Below are 15,016 nucleotides of genomic sequence, written 5' to 3'. Positions count from 1 at the left end.
TTGATCCACTCTTCTGGGGAAAAATGAAGAGAAATAATTCTTTCTAGTTGCTTTTTTGTTTCAGCAACTCATTGGAACCTTTCCCTCCGTCTTGCCAACTACTCAACAAGGAAAGTCGCTATTGGCTGTCCAAAAAGTCGCTCGAGTCACTAAATGGTGTCATTGCTAATTTGCACAATTTCCAAAGTACATGTTATAACGGCTATGGGAATGGCGTGGGAAAGACCAAAGTACGTAAAAAAAACTTTGTATATGTTGATTCTGTTAGTTCATATACATAACTGTGGAAAATAGCTTAGATACATGTTCAGGAGCTCAGCTACCCCCCGCAACACACACACACACACACACACACACACACACACACACACACACACACACACACACACACACACACACAGAAACTCATGGCGCAGCAGCAGCAAATGATAAATGTACATTATCTTGATAAGGCTTGCCGCTCCTCCCTACTTTATAGCAGAGGATAAAATACTATTGTCACAATCACATCCATATCTGGCGACGCACAGTAGGAAAATTAATGATTGAGTAACATATTTTGTATGGCTTGCATTTCAATGTCCTTTAGATTTATTGCTTAATCTTATTTTTGCACGAGGTTAGACATGTGAGTCGAGTGGGGGTGGGGTATATAGGATAACAAATTGTGTGACCTCGCCAAATTGTGTGACCAACATGCTCAAAGACGGGAAACTTTTTTTTTTTGCCTCTGCAATCGAGAGGTCATGCCAATATGAATATCTGACAGAAAATGAATCATAATCCAAATTTTTGCCTTTAACAACAATAACAATAATAATATACCAGTTTCCATCTGACCCATCCCTCTCCCAATGCCTTACCTCTACCAATATATAGGCCTATATATACACACACTTGCTGTAATGGCTCACAGAACGAGTACATCATGTTTGAGTCAAATGCAGTGAATTATTTTTGAGTGACAGTGAAGAAACGACCAAACTGGAAGCCTGGTTGGGATCAACGGCGGGTATTGCGCATGCGCCGTGTGGTGTGCGTCTCTGCATCACTTTTGGGACTGCAGGTTGCCGGGAGACTGAGTTCTTTGAACCGGGGGATAGCTCACGGCAGAACCCGTTGACAGTGAGGATAGTAGCTCTAGAACAATAAGCGCTTTCACGTCAGTTTCCAAACAGAAGAAACACCAACACCAGAGAAAATCGCTTGATTTATACCCAATCCTAATCTGGCAACACCACTTTAGCTGTTAAAGTCAACCTGTGTGGCCAATCAAGAAGCCCGAAACATCGGGCAGTGGGCGTGGCTAAGTGACATATAGTTGACGTAACTTGGTTTACTGTGCAGCGTATCCCGCTATCTATTTTTTATTTAAAGTGTTCAAAGTAGATGGGTGATCCATTTTTCTTTCTGATGGCCATTTTAAAAGTCACAGAAACATTCAACGATGATACGACTTGCGTGACGGTAACAGAGGCGCGTCTGATGATGCCCCAAGTAGTGAGCGCGACGCGCAGGTATACGAATCAAACGCTCCCAATAGTGGACAGTAAACCGCTTTTGACCAATCAACGACAAGTATCAATGCAGGTTACACACTCCCGCCAATTCCGAGTGAGGAGCGCGAGGCAGGCCCCGGGGTGAATCAAGGGAGTATGTTGGAGACGCGGAAAGAAAATGTTTTATGTTTAATGTAACTAGCTGCGAAATAGATGAAACTGAACTAGCAATATAACCGTTGGCTGGGTATCCGAGTGATTCTTGAGGGGTTGTGCAGCCAGCGCTCTTCTATTCTGGAGACAATCACAACCGAAAGAAGCCCCCAGTTAACAACTGGGATGTTGGCGGCGGAAACCCCATCTATGGAGGCTCATATGGCAGCAGCGACTCCCCGGAGAAGAGGTAAGGCTCGGGCCTTTCCCATTAGGCTCGTCGAGATTAAACAACAAAGCACATTTGTGAGGGAGACGCTTTATTGTCATGTTTATATAGCGAGATGTTGACAAAGTGACAAACCGAATGCGTTTGTGTCGTAATTTTTTAGTATTCTCGCTGCCGGCGTGTTGTAATTAATATGTCAGCCATTGTCATTTCCAATGTAACACTCGGTCGTTTGCAGTCTTGTAAAACTAACCGGCTCCGACCAACTTCTCACCCGCTGTCTCTAATTTTGTAATGTTGCCAGTGGTAAAGTCGCAGTTCAACAAATACATCTACTGCAGTGCTTTAGTTGAGGTCTTCAACGACCAAAGTTTTAAACTAATATATCCCACCCTCCATACGAAGTTGTCTTCAGTTCTATTCCCGAGTGGCAAACTTGTCTACGCCAACTTCTCGGTGCTTTGTCGGGTCGTAGCTTTGGCTGCGCTGCTTAGCAGTCGAGCTAATTTTGTTAGGTGGTAGCATGTTCCATCAAAGATGTTGCTGTAGGAAATCCGACACCACCCCCGCCGTGTTTCCCCCTCACTTTAAGTTGCATATGTGTAGCTTATCTCACGGCGTTTCTACTAGAAACGGTCGTTAATTGTTGTGGTTGGCTTTGTATATTTTGCCTGACAGTGCCTTTGAGGTGTCTGCGGCTCAGCCGGGGCCTGATGGTCCGACGGTGCTTTGGTTGGCGGGAGAGCAAAACAAACCGAGATGGAACATTGGAGTGCAATGACGCAGAGGAATTAAGCATTTAAATCATGTGTCTCGGGGATTGTGCCCAAATCAACCTTCATGTAAATGTAGTCACGTTGTCCACATGTCAGGATGATACGACTTCCATGTTCTTCCAGTGTGCCAAGGCGACACATCATGGACGCCTCTTGGTTAAAAACACTGCCCACAATGAGATACCGTTAGTTATATATTGTGTAGTATGGTTAAGATATGTCGACAAGTGTAGAATACTGTGTTAATCATTAACCAAGTGCAAGTTCGGAGTGAATTAAGGTCTATATTTATGCTGTGTTTTGCTCTGCAGGTATGGACTGTAAGTCAAGTAACAATTCTAGCAAGAAACTTGTCCAAGGTAAGTTATTATGCATGTGATAATGAAGCATTGGGTTATTGTTACAGTTCCTGTTGATACTTTGGTGTCTGCCACCATAATAATTTGTTAAAGCATTTCTGTCTGTAGTTTGTCGTACACTTTGATACCAATTACTGGTACATTGTACAAATGCAAAAAACATATTATCCATCAACATAACCTTTTAATTTTATTTTTTTTGCCTGCAGCTCGTCTCCCATTCAAGCGCCTAAACCCTGAACCTAAAGAAAACCAGCTCCCTAAACGTCTATGTGAACATGCCTGTCCTCAACCAGAAGTCTCAGATGGAGAGAATGAGTCCTCTTCGCTCCCGCTGCACGGTGGCCCACCTTTGGTTAATGGTCGTGGACCACTCGATGGCTTCTTGAGCCGTAGGCGACCTGAACCCTCAAATGAAAATGTAATAGTTGACCTGACCACTGATGACACTTTGTCTCCAGCAAAGCCTTTGGTTTCACCGCCTCCTGCCTTTCCCCGCCTCCGACCAAAAGGCAACCGAGGCAAAAGTGAAACCACAACTTCTGTGAAGTCTAGTAACGTGGATCACACTTCTAATTCACAAACATCAGAAGAAATGACAACAGCCAACGAAGATGTAGAGGTCGAAGAGACAGAAGAAAAAGACACCAGTCGCGTAGCATCTATCTCAGAACCTGATTTAACTAAGAGTTCTGAGAGCGAGCCAGAAGAGCAGGATGAGTCGGGAAATGCATCCAGTTTAGGAAACAAGTCTGTCCTGTCAAACTCATCCGTCAGCTCATCGTCTGAATGCTCACCAGAGAAGAGCGATTGTCCTACACCAACTACAACAAACACAGTACGTCTGGCACTTTAATGTCATCTTGAATGTCTAGTTTGTAAATGTATGAATAAAACCTTGGCTTCATCATTTTCATCCGTGCTTGCAGGACTCCAAGACGACCCCAAAAATTCAAGATGATGAGAAAAAAATCAAAAGACGTTCATTGAAGGTAAGGTAGACACTCACACTTTGGCTGTAAATCTGTTCGGATTGTTGACAAGTAATGAAAGTCTTAACATTGAACTACTCAATTTGTTAAACTCCTCTTGAGAACTAATACTATATTTTACAGAGCTTGCAAGAACAAGAAGAGAGGCTTCGACTGCAGCAGGAGAAACAACGACAGAAGGAAGAAGCTAAAGCCGTAAAGGAGAAAAAGAAAGAAGAGGCACGCAAGATAAAGGAGGAGCAACAGAGGGAAAAACGAGAGAAAAAGGAGAAAGAGGAGCGTGAGAGGCGAGAGAAAAAAGAAAAAGATGAGAAGGAAAAGGCTGAAAGGTTAAAAGCAAAAGAGGAGCTGAAGAAATCAAAGCTGGAGTGAGTTATTTTAAAAACATTTGTTACCATAAATATATTTGAGTGAACTAAATGTGCGTTTTGGTCACATTTAAGGGCAAAGCAGGAAGAAAAACGCAAGAAAGAGGAGGAGAAGCGAATGAAGGAGGAAGAGAAAAGGTTGAAAGAAGAGAAAGATGTAAGTCAATAAAGCAGGGCATCTTTTTTAGATGGGAATCAAGTAAAATCCCCCCTTTTTTTCCTGCTTGCAGCGTCTGAAAGCTGAGAAAGCCGAAATTACACGATTTCTACAGAAATCCAAAATCCAACAGGCTCCAAAGGTGAGTGTTGGATCTCGGTTCGATTCCTCCTGCTTTAAATATTTGTTCTAAGTTTTCTGTGTGTGAACGGTTGTATTTAAAAGGCTCTTTTGTTTTCAGACGCTTGCGGCTGCTTGTGGCAAGTTTGCTCCATTTGAGATTAAAGAAAACGTGTATCTCGCGCCGCTGTGCCGGGTTCAGCGCGAGGACGGTTTCCTGTCGGAACTGGACCGCTGTTTATTGAACCAAGCAGACAACTGGCATGGACTGAAAGACTGGATCGGGAGGCAACCCCGCCAGTCGGGGCCCACAACACCATCGCAGTCCGAATCCTCCAGGTGAGAATGGCGGCGTTAAATACCGCCGTGTTCATTTATTAGTTTTGAATAAATGCCACTATATTAAACAAGTTTTCTGCTGGAAGATCTGTTTTCATACTTTTTCACCTCGGTTTTCCCATAATGAGCTCACGGATACTCAACTTTCTCCGTTTCTAAATTTTGTTTTCCTGTTTTCTCAGTGATTGTGTCGTTGTGGATGGGCCGAGACCCGACGGCGTCCCAGACCGAAAGCGTTACGGACCCATGAAGCTGCTACAGTTCCGTGAAAACTACCGTCCAGCCTACTGGGGCACCTGGAGTAAGAAGAGTTCACACGTGTCTCCACGTTGCCCCTTTAGACAGGACAAGGTGCGTCAAAAGCTGCGTCTAAATCCATTTTTAATGAATTCATTGTGGTTGCGGGTTTGAAGATTGAATCCGGCCTTGTTAGAAAGAGAGATGCTCTTTGTAAAATATGCTCTCTTTTGTGACCACAGAATTTACTGGACTATGATGTAGACAGCGATGAAGAATGGGAGGAAGAGGAGCCAGGAGAGTCGCTGTCTCATAGCGAAGGGGTGAGTTTTGCTGGGCATTATTACCTGCATACAAATGCATATGCTGCATAGAAAGATGTAGTTTAAAAAGAAGCGCCTGGGACATTTAACCAGCAGTCAGTCATCAAACCAACGGGGGGGAATCATCTGGAAACGGTCTCTACGTTTTGTCGACATTGCTGGAGCTTGTTTTGTGAAGCAGACGCTGTTAACAACTCGACTGTTCTTCAGTTGGGAACCTTCATCTTGTCATACTTGCTTGGGCTAAAAGCTTTTTAGCCTTTTTAAATACTTTGTTGTATTTCAGGAGGATGAGGAAGAAGGGGGAGATGACGACGATGATGACGATGGCTTCTTTGTCCCTCATGGCTACCTCTCAGATGATGAAGGTGCTCAGGAAGAAGAGGTATAACATTGGTTGGTTTTCACTGCGTTATAGTTTTCCATTTTGAAGGTTGCGTGAATGTTAAAAAGGCTGCAATTTTGCAGGAGAGCGGTGACCCAGAGAAGCTCAAACTACAGCAGAAACTCAAAGCAAGGGAGTGGGATGAGCTGATGTCCACCAAGAAGAAGATGAAGGTCCTGGAGCCGGTGGTGAAGGGCTGCATCTGGGAAGGAGAAGGTCCGGGTTTGCAGCTTTTCCAGCTTTACGCTCTGTGCTGGGTGGAGCCCCTACCCAAGGCCGACAGCAGTCCCAGCCAAGAGGAGCTGACACAGCGGGGTCAGAGGGAGGAGCAATGTGAGTGTGAGAGATGCGTTAAAAGAGCCTTTTTACTCTCTTATTCGCTAGTTTAGTGTGTTCACAATTTATATTTGTTGTTTGAACCTGCTGCCATGTCAACATAAATATTAAAACACCTCCAATTGTCCATTAAATAACTGATCATACACTGCCATTGGACTTGGCTCTTTTTCCACTCAAATATGCTGGAATCTGTGGTCATGAGGCTTTGACAGTGTGTAAAGTTTTGTTTGTGTTTGTGTTTTGTCTTATTTCCCCACAGTGCTCTGCCAGCTGCTGCCTTTGCTGCACGGTAACGTCAACAGCAGCAAAATGATCATCACAGAGTTCCAGGAGTTCTGTCGCCAGCAGGCCGCTCCAGCCTCCTCTCCTCCTGACCTGTCCAGCCCCCAGAACTCAACAGAGAACGTTCCCACCAGGTGAAGCACAAGAGAAGAATGAATTCATCTTTTTGATGAATTTCAACAAAAATTAGTCCCTCAAATCAAAGCAACAATAACATAACTGTAAATAATGTGTACATTTTTCTTTTCTTCTCTCCCCAACTTTTGAATAAAAAATCTTTCCATTAGAATACAGGTAAAGCGCCTCATAAAGGAAAACGCGGTCTATGAGAAGCGGCCCTCCTACAAGCGCTGCTGCTGGTACGTGCACGCGGAGATGCTCTCCCGTTTTGGGCAGGAGGCTCTTCCTGTTCCCTGTCAGTGGACCTACCTCACTGCTGGAGCCAGAGAAGAGCCCACCGATGAACCCCAGGCAGCTACCGGCTCTCAGGGAAACTCCCCCACCACCCCGCAAACCTCCTCCACCACTTCAGCCTCCAAAAAGAGGAAGAGCACAGGCAGCATGTCCATCACCAAGTTCATGAAGAGGTGTACCGACCATGAGAAGGTGCAGAAACGCGCTGCGCGCTTAGATTCTGTCCTGTTGTGTGTGTGCTCAAACATTTGAGGAAGATTTGCCTTAAAAACATGATTCGTGCCTGTATTCATTCTGATGCGTCTCATTCAATTTGTTTCCCAGAGGGGCACGATAGAGCCAGACGGTTTCCAGGCTGATACCGAGGATGATGATGAAGAGGACTGCATTATCATGTCCACGCAGCCTGGTGAGTGAAGGGCGGGAAAAGAAAAATCTTCAAAAAGCCCCTTTTTTCTCCAGCTCAGAATCTTTGCTTGAACACCATAATCTCGACCCAGTAAACACAAACATGTCCGTTTTATCTGACTCCCCCAGCTCTTTAGTCCTCGACCCCAGCTCCAATGCTGTCTCTGTATCCACTCTTGATGCTCTGTTCTCCTCACTTTTAGTGAAACCTGTTGTTTTTTGTTGTAGCTGCAGCCAGAGGAGGCTCAACCAGGGAAGGAGACTCTGCGATGGAGGTCGCCCCCTCCGATCCCTCTGCACTCCCCGTGGCCGGTGCTTCTCCCACACCCACCAGTGCGTGAGGACACACCTGAGGCTGCTTCAAATCCCCCCAGAAAAAATATTCCCTGGTTCTGAACTTCATGGATTTTCAAAGGAAGAATCAATCAAATCTTCCAGCAAGATGATGCGACACACTCGAAGCCGGCGGCTCCTGCTCTGTACCATGTTTGTCCAATCTGATTCTATTTAAAGGAGTCTGGAATCATTGTGCCTGTATAACAGTAGTTGTGTCTGAGTTGATTGTTGCAGATGAGAACAGCTTGGTCTGGTGTTCATTAACTGTGGGAAGATTTGATCAGGAACATGTGGAAGCACTGCTCCAGCTGCGAGGGGGAGCACCCGCTTTATGACGAGCTTTCCAGACAGCAGAGCAGCATTATATACAGTTTCTGAGACACTGAACTTTAACTCTGTTAAGTCTAACGTGTGTATAGATTTTCAGATTCAGGCAGCAAGGGTTTGAAAGTCTGTATAGTTCCCCCGATGTCATTGGGTGCATTTATTCTAATCCCAACAGCTCTCAGCAGTAGGTAGTACACCTGAAACTGTACAGGTAGATCTGTTGTCATGGTCTTATAAATATGTATTTTCTGTATTTTTTCAAGAAGACTTGAACAGGATAAAGTCATTAAACGAATAAAAGCGCCCAACTTTTCCATTTATCCACTGAGGTTCAGATCGGAGCGCAGGTTTCTATGGTTACCGAACTGTAGACATACACATCTTACATGTTTATATCTGAGGAGCTGGACCCTCAGAGTGGTATTAGTTCTACGTCTCACCTGCGTGTTGGGTTCTGGTCGTTAAACAGGTCCAGTAGAAGCCATTTTATTACAAGCAGGGTTAGAAGCAACAGAACATCTGGACAGACCATCACTGTTCACCAATACAATAATCAAAATATCAAGTTCACCAAATACTTGGAGGCCAGTAACGGGCAGAGGAGTGCTTCAGATATCGTCGGGGGCCGGCAACAGCGTTCCTGTAAAACTAAAACCAGGATTTGAAACATCAGACCAACGGTGAGAGGTAGACTGTTGTCATGGTGACAAAATACTATCTGCGACAATAAGCTTGAAAGTATGTTGAAACCAAGACAGAAAAACCCGTTTTAAGAAACGGGACGGTGAATCTGAATATTACAGGTTCCCTTTGGCCTCCGAGGGCCGGCTTCATCTCGCCCTTACTTTTTTCTCCAGATGAAAACTCGTTTGATTAAAAAAAACACTAGATTTAACCATTTTTCACAACACAATCGCAGCAGATCAGTCAGAACAGACTTTAACACCCCGTCAACCCGGCGGGGACAGCACAGCCAGACGTCCCACAGAGGACCTCGCCGTCCAACGGACATTTGTTTTAATCTAAAGGTTGTTGGTTGTTTGGGTGACCGAAGCTGTCGGCGTACAACAGGAATTAACATTCATTTAGGATTCATAAACAAATTGCTACAACTCAACACCCTATTCTGCCGAGACGCTCTGTAGTGTGGCACGAGTCCCCGACGTGGACACGGACAGCCAAGCCGTCCCAGATTACGTCAGCGTCCGTAAGAATCATCATCAATGGGGACGACCTGGGTCCGTTAATGACAGGAGGGGCAGAAGCAGAGGCGGTGGGGCTGCGGGGACGGACAGGTTCAGCTCAGGCTCTGAAGGTTTTCCAGCAGCTCTGGTTTGAGGAGGGAGGGGCTCTTTCCTCCAGCTGCTGCGATGTCGGCCTGCACAGCTGCATCCCAGGCGAACGTGAGCAGAGCCGCGGGAACCTGAGCAGACAAATGCACAAATGAGTACATCTAATGAACGAGCAAGGATGACTCAACACGCCCCCCCCCCCCCCCCCCGAGAGAGCCCTTTTTTAATCTGCTGCTGGAGCTTTAACGAGGGTCAAACTCACCAGGTTACACTCTGCAAGAGCAACGTCATCCGAGTCTTGGAGCTTCTGACTCCCAGGGGCGATGAGCTCAAAGGGCTGCCAGCCGTCCACCAAAGACTCCCGCACGAACCCGAACAGCACGGGGAGCCGGTCCCACGCATAAAAGGTGCCTGGAATCAACCCCACACCGTCACTCTCTCTCTCTCTCTCCTTTAATCGCCAATCACTGCTTGGCTGGGCTCGTTACCTTGCAGCAGGTTTCCATCAGGCAGCCTGATCCTCAGCAGGGTGTAGTTGTATTTCCTTCGCTCCCTCTGCTCCTCCTTCTCTCTCATGGCCTTGGTCCGCAGCATGGCGTTCCTCTCTACCGATTCAGTCCTACACACACCGCAGAGAGGGTGTGACATCGAGCTGATCAGCAACACCTGAACTCTCCGGCCGATCCTACCTCTGCTGCTGCTCCTTCTTGAGCTCCTCGGCCGTTAGGTTGTAGAATTCTGGCGGCAGCTCGAAGTGCTGGGCGTTGGGAGAGGGGCTGAACGCCTGGGGCCGCCTGTCCAGCTGAGCTCGGACCGGCTCTCCTCTCTGGAGACGATCTCTCCTCTCCTTCATCAACTCCAGGTCGTCGGGGCTCTGCTCCGGTAGCACCAGGAACTCCTCTTCTTCATCTGATTGGCCAGGAAAATATATATGCTTGAGCTTATTTAAACAAAAAAACAGGCCTGAAGATGGTTTCAAAGGTTGATTTACCTTGACCCTCTACAGGAAGCATCACACTAATGAATCCCAGAGACTGTAAGAACTCTCGACTGCCCTCCACACAGTGAACCTTCTCCTGAGATCAGCCAGAGAAGAGACAATGTTCAAGAAAAGTACAGCCATCTTCCTCACTACACAGGCAGAGGCCGTACAATGACACACCTGAAACACCTTGTTGCCGACTTTAATCTTCCTGTATTTCTCCTCTGTGGGATTCTTACATATATTATCAACATATCTGTTAAGGGAGCAAAAAAAGACCCTCATTGTTTTTAGGTTTTTAGGAAAAAAGACAACATTGGGTTAGTTTGGGGGGATAGATTTGGCGACTCACTTGCTTATAATGTCCACAGCAGTCTTCACCTTCTCCCTGTCTTTGTTAAACGTGTGGATCATCATAACAGAGGCCTCGCCAGCATCCTCCTCAAACCGCTGCCAGGAACAACAGTCCGTGTTTTATCAACACACACAACTGCGTCCAGAAATATGCAGATCACAATCTTTTTTCCAAACGCTGCCTGCGGACGCACCATTAAAATGGCTTCTTTTACGTGTGCCTCCCGCTCGCTCCTTGTCAGGGTGGCCCCAGTTAGCGGGCAGGTGAAATACACGCCGGGCACGGAGAGGCGGGTTGCTCCCTTCATTTCGGCTCCCTTGAATAAAAACATTCATTAGCAACAGGTTAATCATTTTCATGACTGAATTATAATCCTGAATTATAATCCAGAAACTAAGAAAAACAAACCTCTACTGAGGCCACTTTTTCTGTATCGTCCAATGCAGCTGCCTCGGCCTCCAGCTCTCGTTTGACTGCAGACACACACACAAAGTCACAATGTTGAACACCAGTTTAAATTGCAAATTACACAACATTAGGCTGTGGTGTCTGCATTTACACATTGCTTTACAGGTCAATGGAACAAGAACATCGCTGTGTCCCTAAAGCTCAAACATGGGGTCTTCAGTCTTAACATGACAACACATTTGATGGATGTCTGCTTTTGGGTTAATATAGAAACAAAATCTACTGACTGAGCGAGAGGGGGGCGTTATAGGCTGAGTCCTGCCAATCAGTGCATTCGCAGTGGTCATTACTGTCTCAGAAACCCGAAGAGTAAAGGATCAAGTCTCACCCTGGTTCTTGATGGCCTCCTGAGAGGTGTGGACCATCGGCCGCGGCCGCTGCTCGATCCTGGCCAGGGCTGCGGCTCCGGCCCTCTGGGCTCCTTCGCTGGGGGCATGTCGAAGGTTCTTCGTAGCAGAGCTGCTTTGCACCTTATCGGGCTTGGCGCTGCAGTTTTATAAGGACAGTAAAAAAGCGATAGGTGTCTTTCTTTTATTGGCATTTCCCTTTATCATTTTAAAGGTTAACAAACGAGGCCGTTTGCAGACACCGAACCGCGATGACACAATAAGTCTCAAGTACAAGTAACTTTTACCTTAGAGGATAGGCTAAATAAGCTTGTTTGGGGATTATTGTGACTCTGTGACTTGGAATTGGATGGAAGCTTTCAGCTGTGTTGAGGATTATGTTATATAATAGAACTGTCCATGACAAAACTCAGTCAGCCTAAACCCCATAAACATTAAGCTCTGGTTGTGGTCTTTTACCCTAGTAACCCCGACGTTAGTTATTGTTATCGAAAGGTTAGTTAGCTAGTTTCATTAAACACTGCTGGTAACTCAATACACAGCAACGCCCACGGGCTAGCCTAATTATTCAGATAATGATTCAATTGATTCAGACAGCTTACTGTGGCTAACGCTATCTTTAAAACGTTTTCTTTTTAACCTGGTGTCTTCAGTAAGTTTCTTTCCGGGTCCCGCAGATTTGAATTTGATGTCTTTCTTGATGTCTTCGAAAAACTTCTTCATTTTTCCTCAGCTGTCACAAATATCTGAATCCCAGGAAACGCGGACGAAGCGAAGAGGACCAAAACAAACAGCAACTTCCGCTTCACAGATGACCGAGTAGCGCCCCCTGTCGTTAAAACGGGGTAACCACAAGGGAACTACTTCCGCTTCACAGATGACTGAGTACCGCCCCCTGTCGTTAAGACGGGGTAACCACAAGGGAACTACTTCCGCTTCACACCTGACTGAGTACCGCCCTCCTGTGGCTGGGCCGAAAAACGCAGGGGAATGAAAGAAACTTAAACCTTTTATATATATATATATACTGTATTGCTTATTGTTGTATAGTGTTCTGTCTTTTTCTTATATAATCTTATACAATAAACCTAGATTGCTCATCCACAAATTCCCAAATAGATAAAAGCATCTAAATGATCATTATAATATTCTTTTAAGATGAACTTTATTCATCCCCGTGGGGAAATTTTAGTAACTTATCGTAATAATGACTAGTAATATAGCCTACATCCAAGGGATTCTGAATTAAACCTGTCCATTCTAAAATGTAATCTAGGCTTATTTCAGAGTTTATTTTTCAATGTTCTCTGTTTTCTGCAATATTACTTTTATATCAATTTTTAGACACCTAAAAAAAGAATTTCCAGTGGGACAGGTAATGTCAGTTTTCTACATTCTGAGAGCTTGTGGAGGTATGTAATGGAGCCAGCAGGTCGGGGCAGAGCAGCACACACATGCACTCACAAGTCCCTAGTTGACTGTTGCACATGTTGATTCCCCTTCTGGTCTATACACTTGTAGTTCTATACTGGTAGTGTTTTTGTTGCTTTTGACTTCATCGTTGTCTAAATCCCGGCCTTGATCAGCCTGCAGTTAAACTCTGTGTGTGTATTAGTAAAGTTTAACTTCTGACTCCTCATGTAATCATCTTACATAACAAACGTAATCATTATAGCTAAGATTCATCTAACCATGTTCTGATGTGCTTTGTTCAGTCAGACACTGAATGTTCTCTTTAATTAATCATCGTCTGTGCACTGACTGCTCAAGCTGAGTTTTAATGATGTGTGTGTGTTATGTAGAGATAAGTCATCTGCTAGAAGAACTGGTACCTTTGTAATTATGACCAGGTCCATTCTGTTCTATCTTCTGAGGCAGAACTGCTGAGCAGCAGTTTTGACAATTCCTTATTGCTATTTACATAATCGTCTCACAGCCTTGAGGGCTGTTCCAAAACACAAGATACTTGCAGGAGGCACCTGATCATAAACTGACCTTTGACAACACTCCTGATTTGAAGTATAAGAACTAGAAGTTAGCTGGCGGGGGAATAAGGCGTCGTTCCAAGTCCAGGGAGGTACAGTTGGTTTGGTGCGTTCAGGTGGAGGCGGTGCAGCGGCGACTTAAGTTCCAGTCGACTGATTTTGGTTGGTGATTTATCACTATATTAGCTTTGTATTTCGATCTTGATCCATTTGGCTGGTGCATTTTCGGTCCTTTGAATTTAATAGATTCTGTAAAGAAAACTTCTGGTGCTCTGTGTCACTTTTTGGCACGAACATGCAGACAGGCACCTTCTGAACATGAGGTCTATTTCTGCTAAGCCAAGGTTAAAAAATCCTGTCAACGATAAGTACTGTTTTTACTTCTGCACACACACACACACCACACACACACACACACACACACACACACACACGCACACACACACACACACACACAATAAACACACGTTAGATAGGTGATGTAACAGTACACCATAAACATATAAAGTATGCATTTGATGCACCATAAAATTGACTCTGAACAATCTCTTATTCTTCTGCAGCAACCTTACCTCAAATGTGATGCCTCATATATGGTAGATGTGGGTGTCAAAGTCCAGTAAAAAGATTAAGATATCATCTTTATAGACAAAGACATGTCCCAACGTTAGTCATTCACTAATGTTGGGGTAATAATGCAAACAGTATAGCCCAATATGTGTAAGGCCCTCTGAGTGTGTTAAATGCTGGACTCACTGAGATTCAGGGGGTTTCTAACAGGAAGTTCTCATTGACTAAACATGTTGGGGACTCCCACTGTGATCCGTAATGTTAATGGAAGGGTGCCGAACGATGGGGTGTAATCCAGAACCCTGCTGTCACCTCGGTGTCCTGGTCCTGGTTTGCTGTCTAACTCCCAGTAGAGGCTCACCAGGAAACACGGTCCTAAAAGCCGCAATAAACACAAGTAGAGATGCAAACCTGCAACCTGCAGCCCAGTTATGAGCTCTGCCAGACAGCTAGAAGGAAAGTGGGATCCTAGTTGAAAGCGTCGTCTACCTGATAGGACAGAAATCTGGGTTGGTTTGCAGCCCTGGAGGACCGGGTCTGGACACCCCCGATCTAGACAATCTGGGTTTGTTGTGTGTTGTTGTTGCTTGCTCCTGCTCTATCCACAGTATAAGTTATTCATCAAGACTGCTACATTAATATAAGCCTACTAGCTGCAACTACTAGCTGTGACGCGTGGCATCATTACGACACAGCGAGTGTGTTCCACTGAGGACAAGTTTCAGTATAGGAGAGCTGACTGCAGCAAGCTCTCTGTGTTTAATCATTTGAAGCTGCAGAACGTTGGAACGGGTGCTTTAAAGGGGATGTCAAAAACTTGCATCAGCCCCTCTCCGGTCCAGATGTTCCTCCAGATGTTCCTCAAGGTAGCAAAAGACAAACAAACAAACAAATAAAAAACTACAAAAAGAGCTGAGTCTGCAGTTTGCTGCTGGTGTCCCTCAAAACTCCTTTTCAAGAAGAATCCCTCCCTG

The 15,016-nt window shown here is 45.2% G+C and overlaps 2 protein-coding genes across 4 annotated transcripts; one reads left to right on the top strand and one right to left on the bottom strand.

Moving 5' to 3' along the window:
* The first annotated feature begins 1,600 nt into the window (after positions 1 to 1,600).
* On the top strand, positions 1,601 to 8,346 carry chaf1a (chromatin assembly factor 1, subunit A (p150)). Of its 2 annotated transcripts, XM_057039035.1 has the most exons (17): positions 1,601 to 1,902; positions 2,969 to 3,016; positions 3,226 to 3,408; positions 3,478 to 3,854; positions 3,946 to 4,008; positions 4,132 to 4,376; positions 4,452 to 4,533; positions 4,607 to 4,675; positions 4,775 to 4,992; positions 5,175 to 5,343; positions 5,472 to 5,552; positions 5,839 to 5,937; positions 6,021 to 6,270; positions 6,536 to 6,692; positions 6,846 to 7,164; positions 7,297 to 7,381; positions 7,609 to 8,346. In XM_057039035.1, exons 1-17 carry the CDS (start codon positions 1,839 to 1,841, stop codon positions 7,719 to 7,721), a joined length of 2,622 nt encoding a protein of 873 aa, XP_056895015.1. In that variant the 5' UTR covers positions 1,601 to 1,838; the 3' UTR covers positions 7,722 to 8,346. The 2 variants fall into 2 exon arrangements, with proteins under 2 accessions (XP_056895015.1, XP_056895013.1); XM_057039033.1 differs by having other exon boundaries at positions 1,602 to 1,902; positions 3,226 to 3,854.
* Positions 8,347 to 8,513: 167 nt separating this feature from the next.
* On the bottom strand, positions 8,514 to 12,297 carry ubxn6 (UBX domain protein 6). 2 transcript variants are annotated; one of them, XM_057039108.1, is made up of 11 exons: positions 12,128 to 12,297; positions 11,469 to 11,626; positions 11,081 to 11,145; positions 10,866 to 10,988; positions 10,670 to 10,767; positions 10,498 to 10,573; positions 10,327 to 10,411; positions 10,025 to 10,244; positions 9,824 to 9,954; positions 9,598 to 9,746; positions 8,514 to 9,466 (listed from the first exon to the last, which is right to left on the bottom strand). In XM_057039108.1, the coding sequence occupies exons 1-11, from the start codon at positions 12,208 to 12,210 to the stop codon at positions 9,341 to 9,343; spliced, it is 1,314 nt and encodes a 437-aa protein (XP_056895088.1). In that variant the 5' UTR covers positions 12,211 to 12,297; the 3' UTR covers positions 8,514 to 9,340. The 2 variants fall into 2 exon arrangements, with proteins under 2 accessions (XP_056895088.1, XP_056895089.1); XM_057039109.1 differs by having other exon boundaries at positions 12,090 to 12,231.
* Between the last annotated feature and the right edge of the window lie 2,719 nt (positions 12,298 to 15,016).

Source organism: Takifugu flavidus, chromosome 7 (assembly GCF_003711565.1).
Source record: "Takifugu flavidus isolate HTHZ2018 chromosome 7, ASM371156v2, whole genome shotgun sequence".
Taxonomy (NCBI): Eukaryota; Metazoa; Chordata; class Actinopteri; order Tetraodontiformes; family Tetraodontidae; genus Takifugu; species Takifugu flavidus.
The sequence above is the reverse complement of the archived record's forward strand: the minus strand, read 5'-3'. Positions and strand labels throughout refer to the sequence as shown.

Coding starts and splice junctions, on each gene's coding strand:
- chaf1a (XM_057039033.1), top strand. CDS start 1,839: ATGTTGGCGGCGGAAACCCCATCTATGGAGGCTCATATGGCAGCAGCG. Junction 6,271..6,535: donor GGGTCAGAGGGAGGAGCAAT/GTGAGTGTGAGA, acceptor ATTTCCCCACAG/TGCTCTGCCAGCTGCTGCCT. Junction 6,693..6,845: donor ACAGAGAACGTTCCCACCAG/GTGAAGCACAAG, acceptor TCTTTCCATTAG/AATACAGGTAAAGCGCCTCA.
- ubxn6 (XM_057039108.1), bottom strand. CDS start 12,210: ATGAAGAAGTTTTTCGAAGACATCAAGAAAGACATCAAATTCAAATCT. Junction 11,146..11,468: donor GGAGGCCATCAAGAACCAGG/GTGAGACTTGAT, acceptor GTGTGTCTGCAG/TCAAACGAGAGCTGGAGGCC. Junction 9,467..9,597: donor CTCTTGCAGAGTGTAACCTG/GTGAGTTTGACC, acceptor TTGTCTGCTCAG/GTTCCCGCGGCTCTGCTCAC.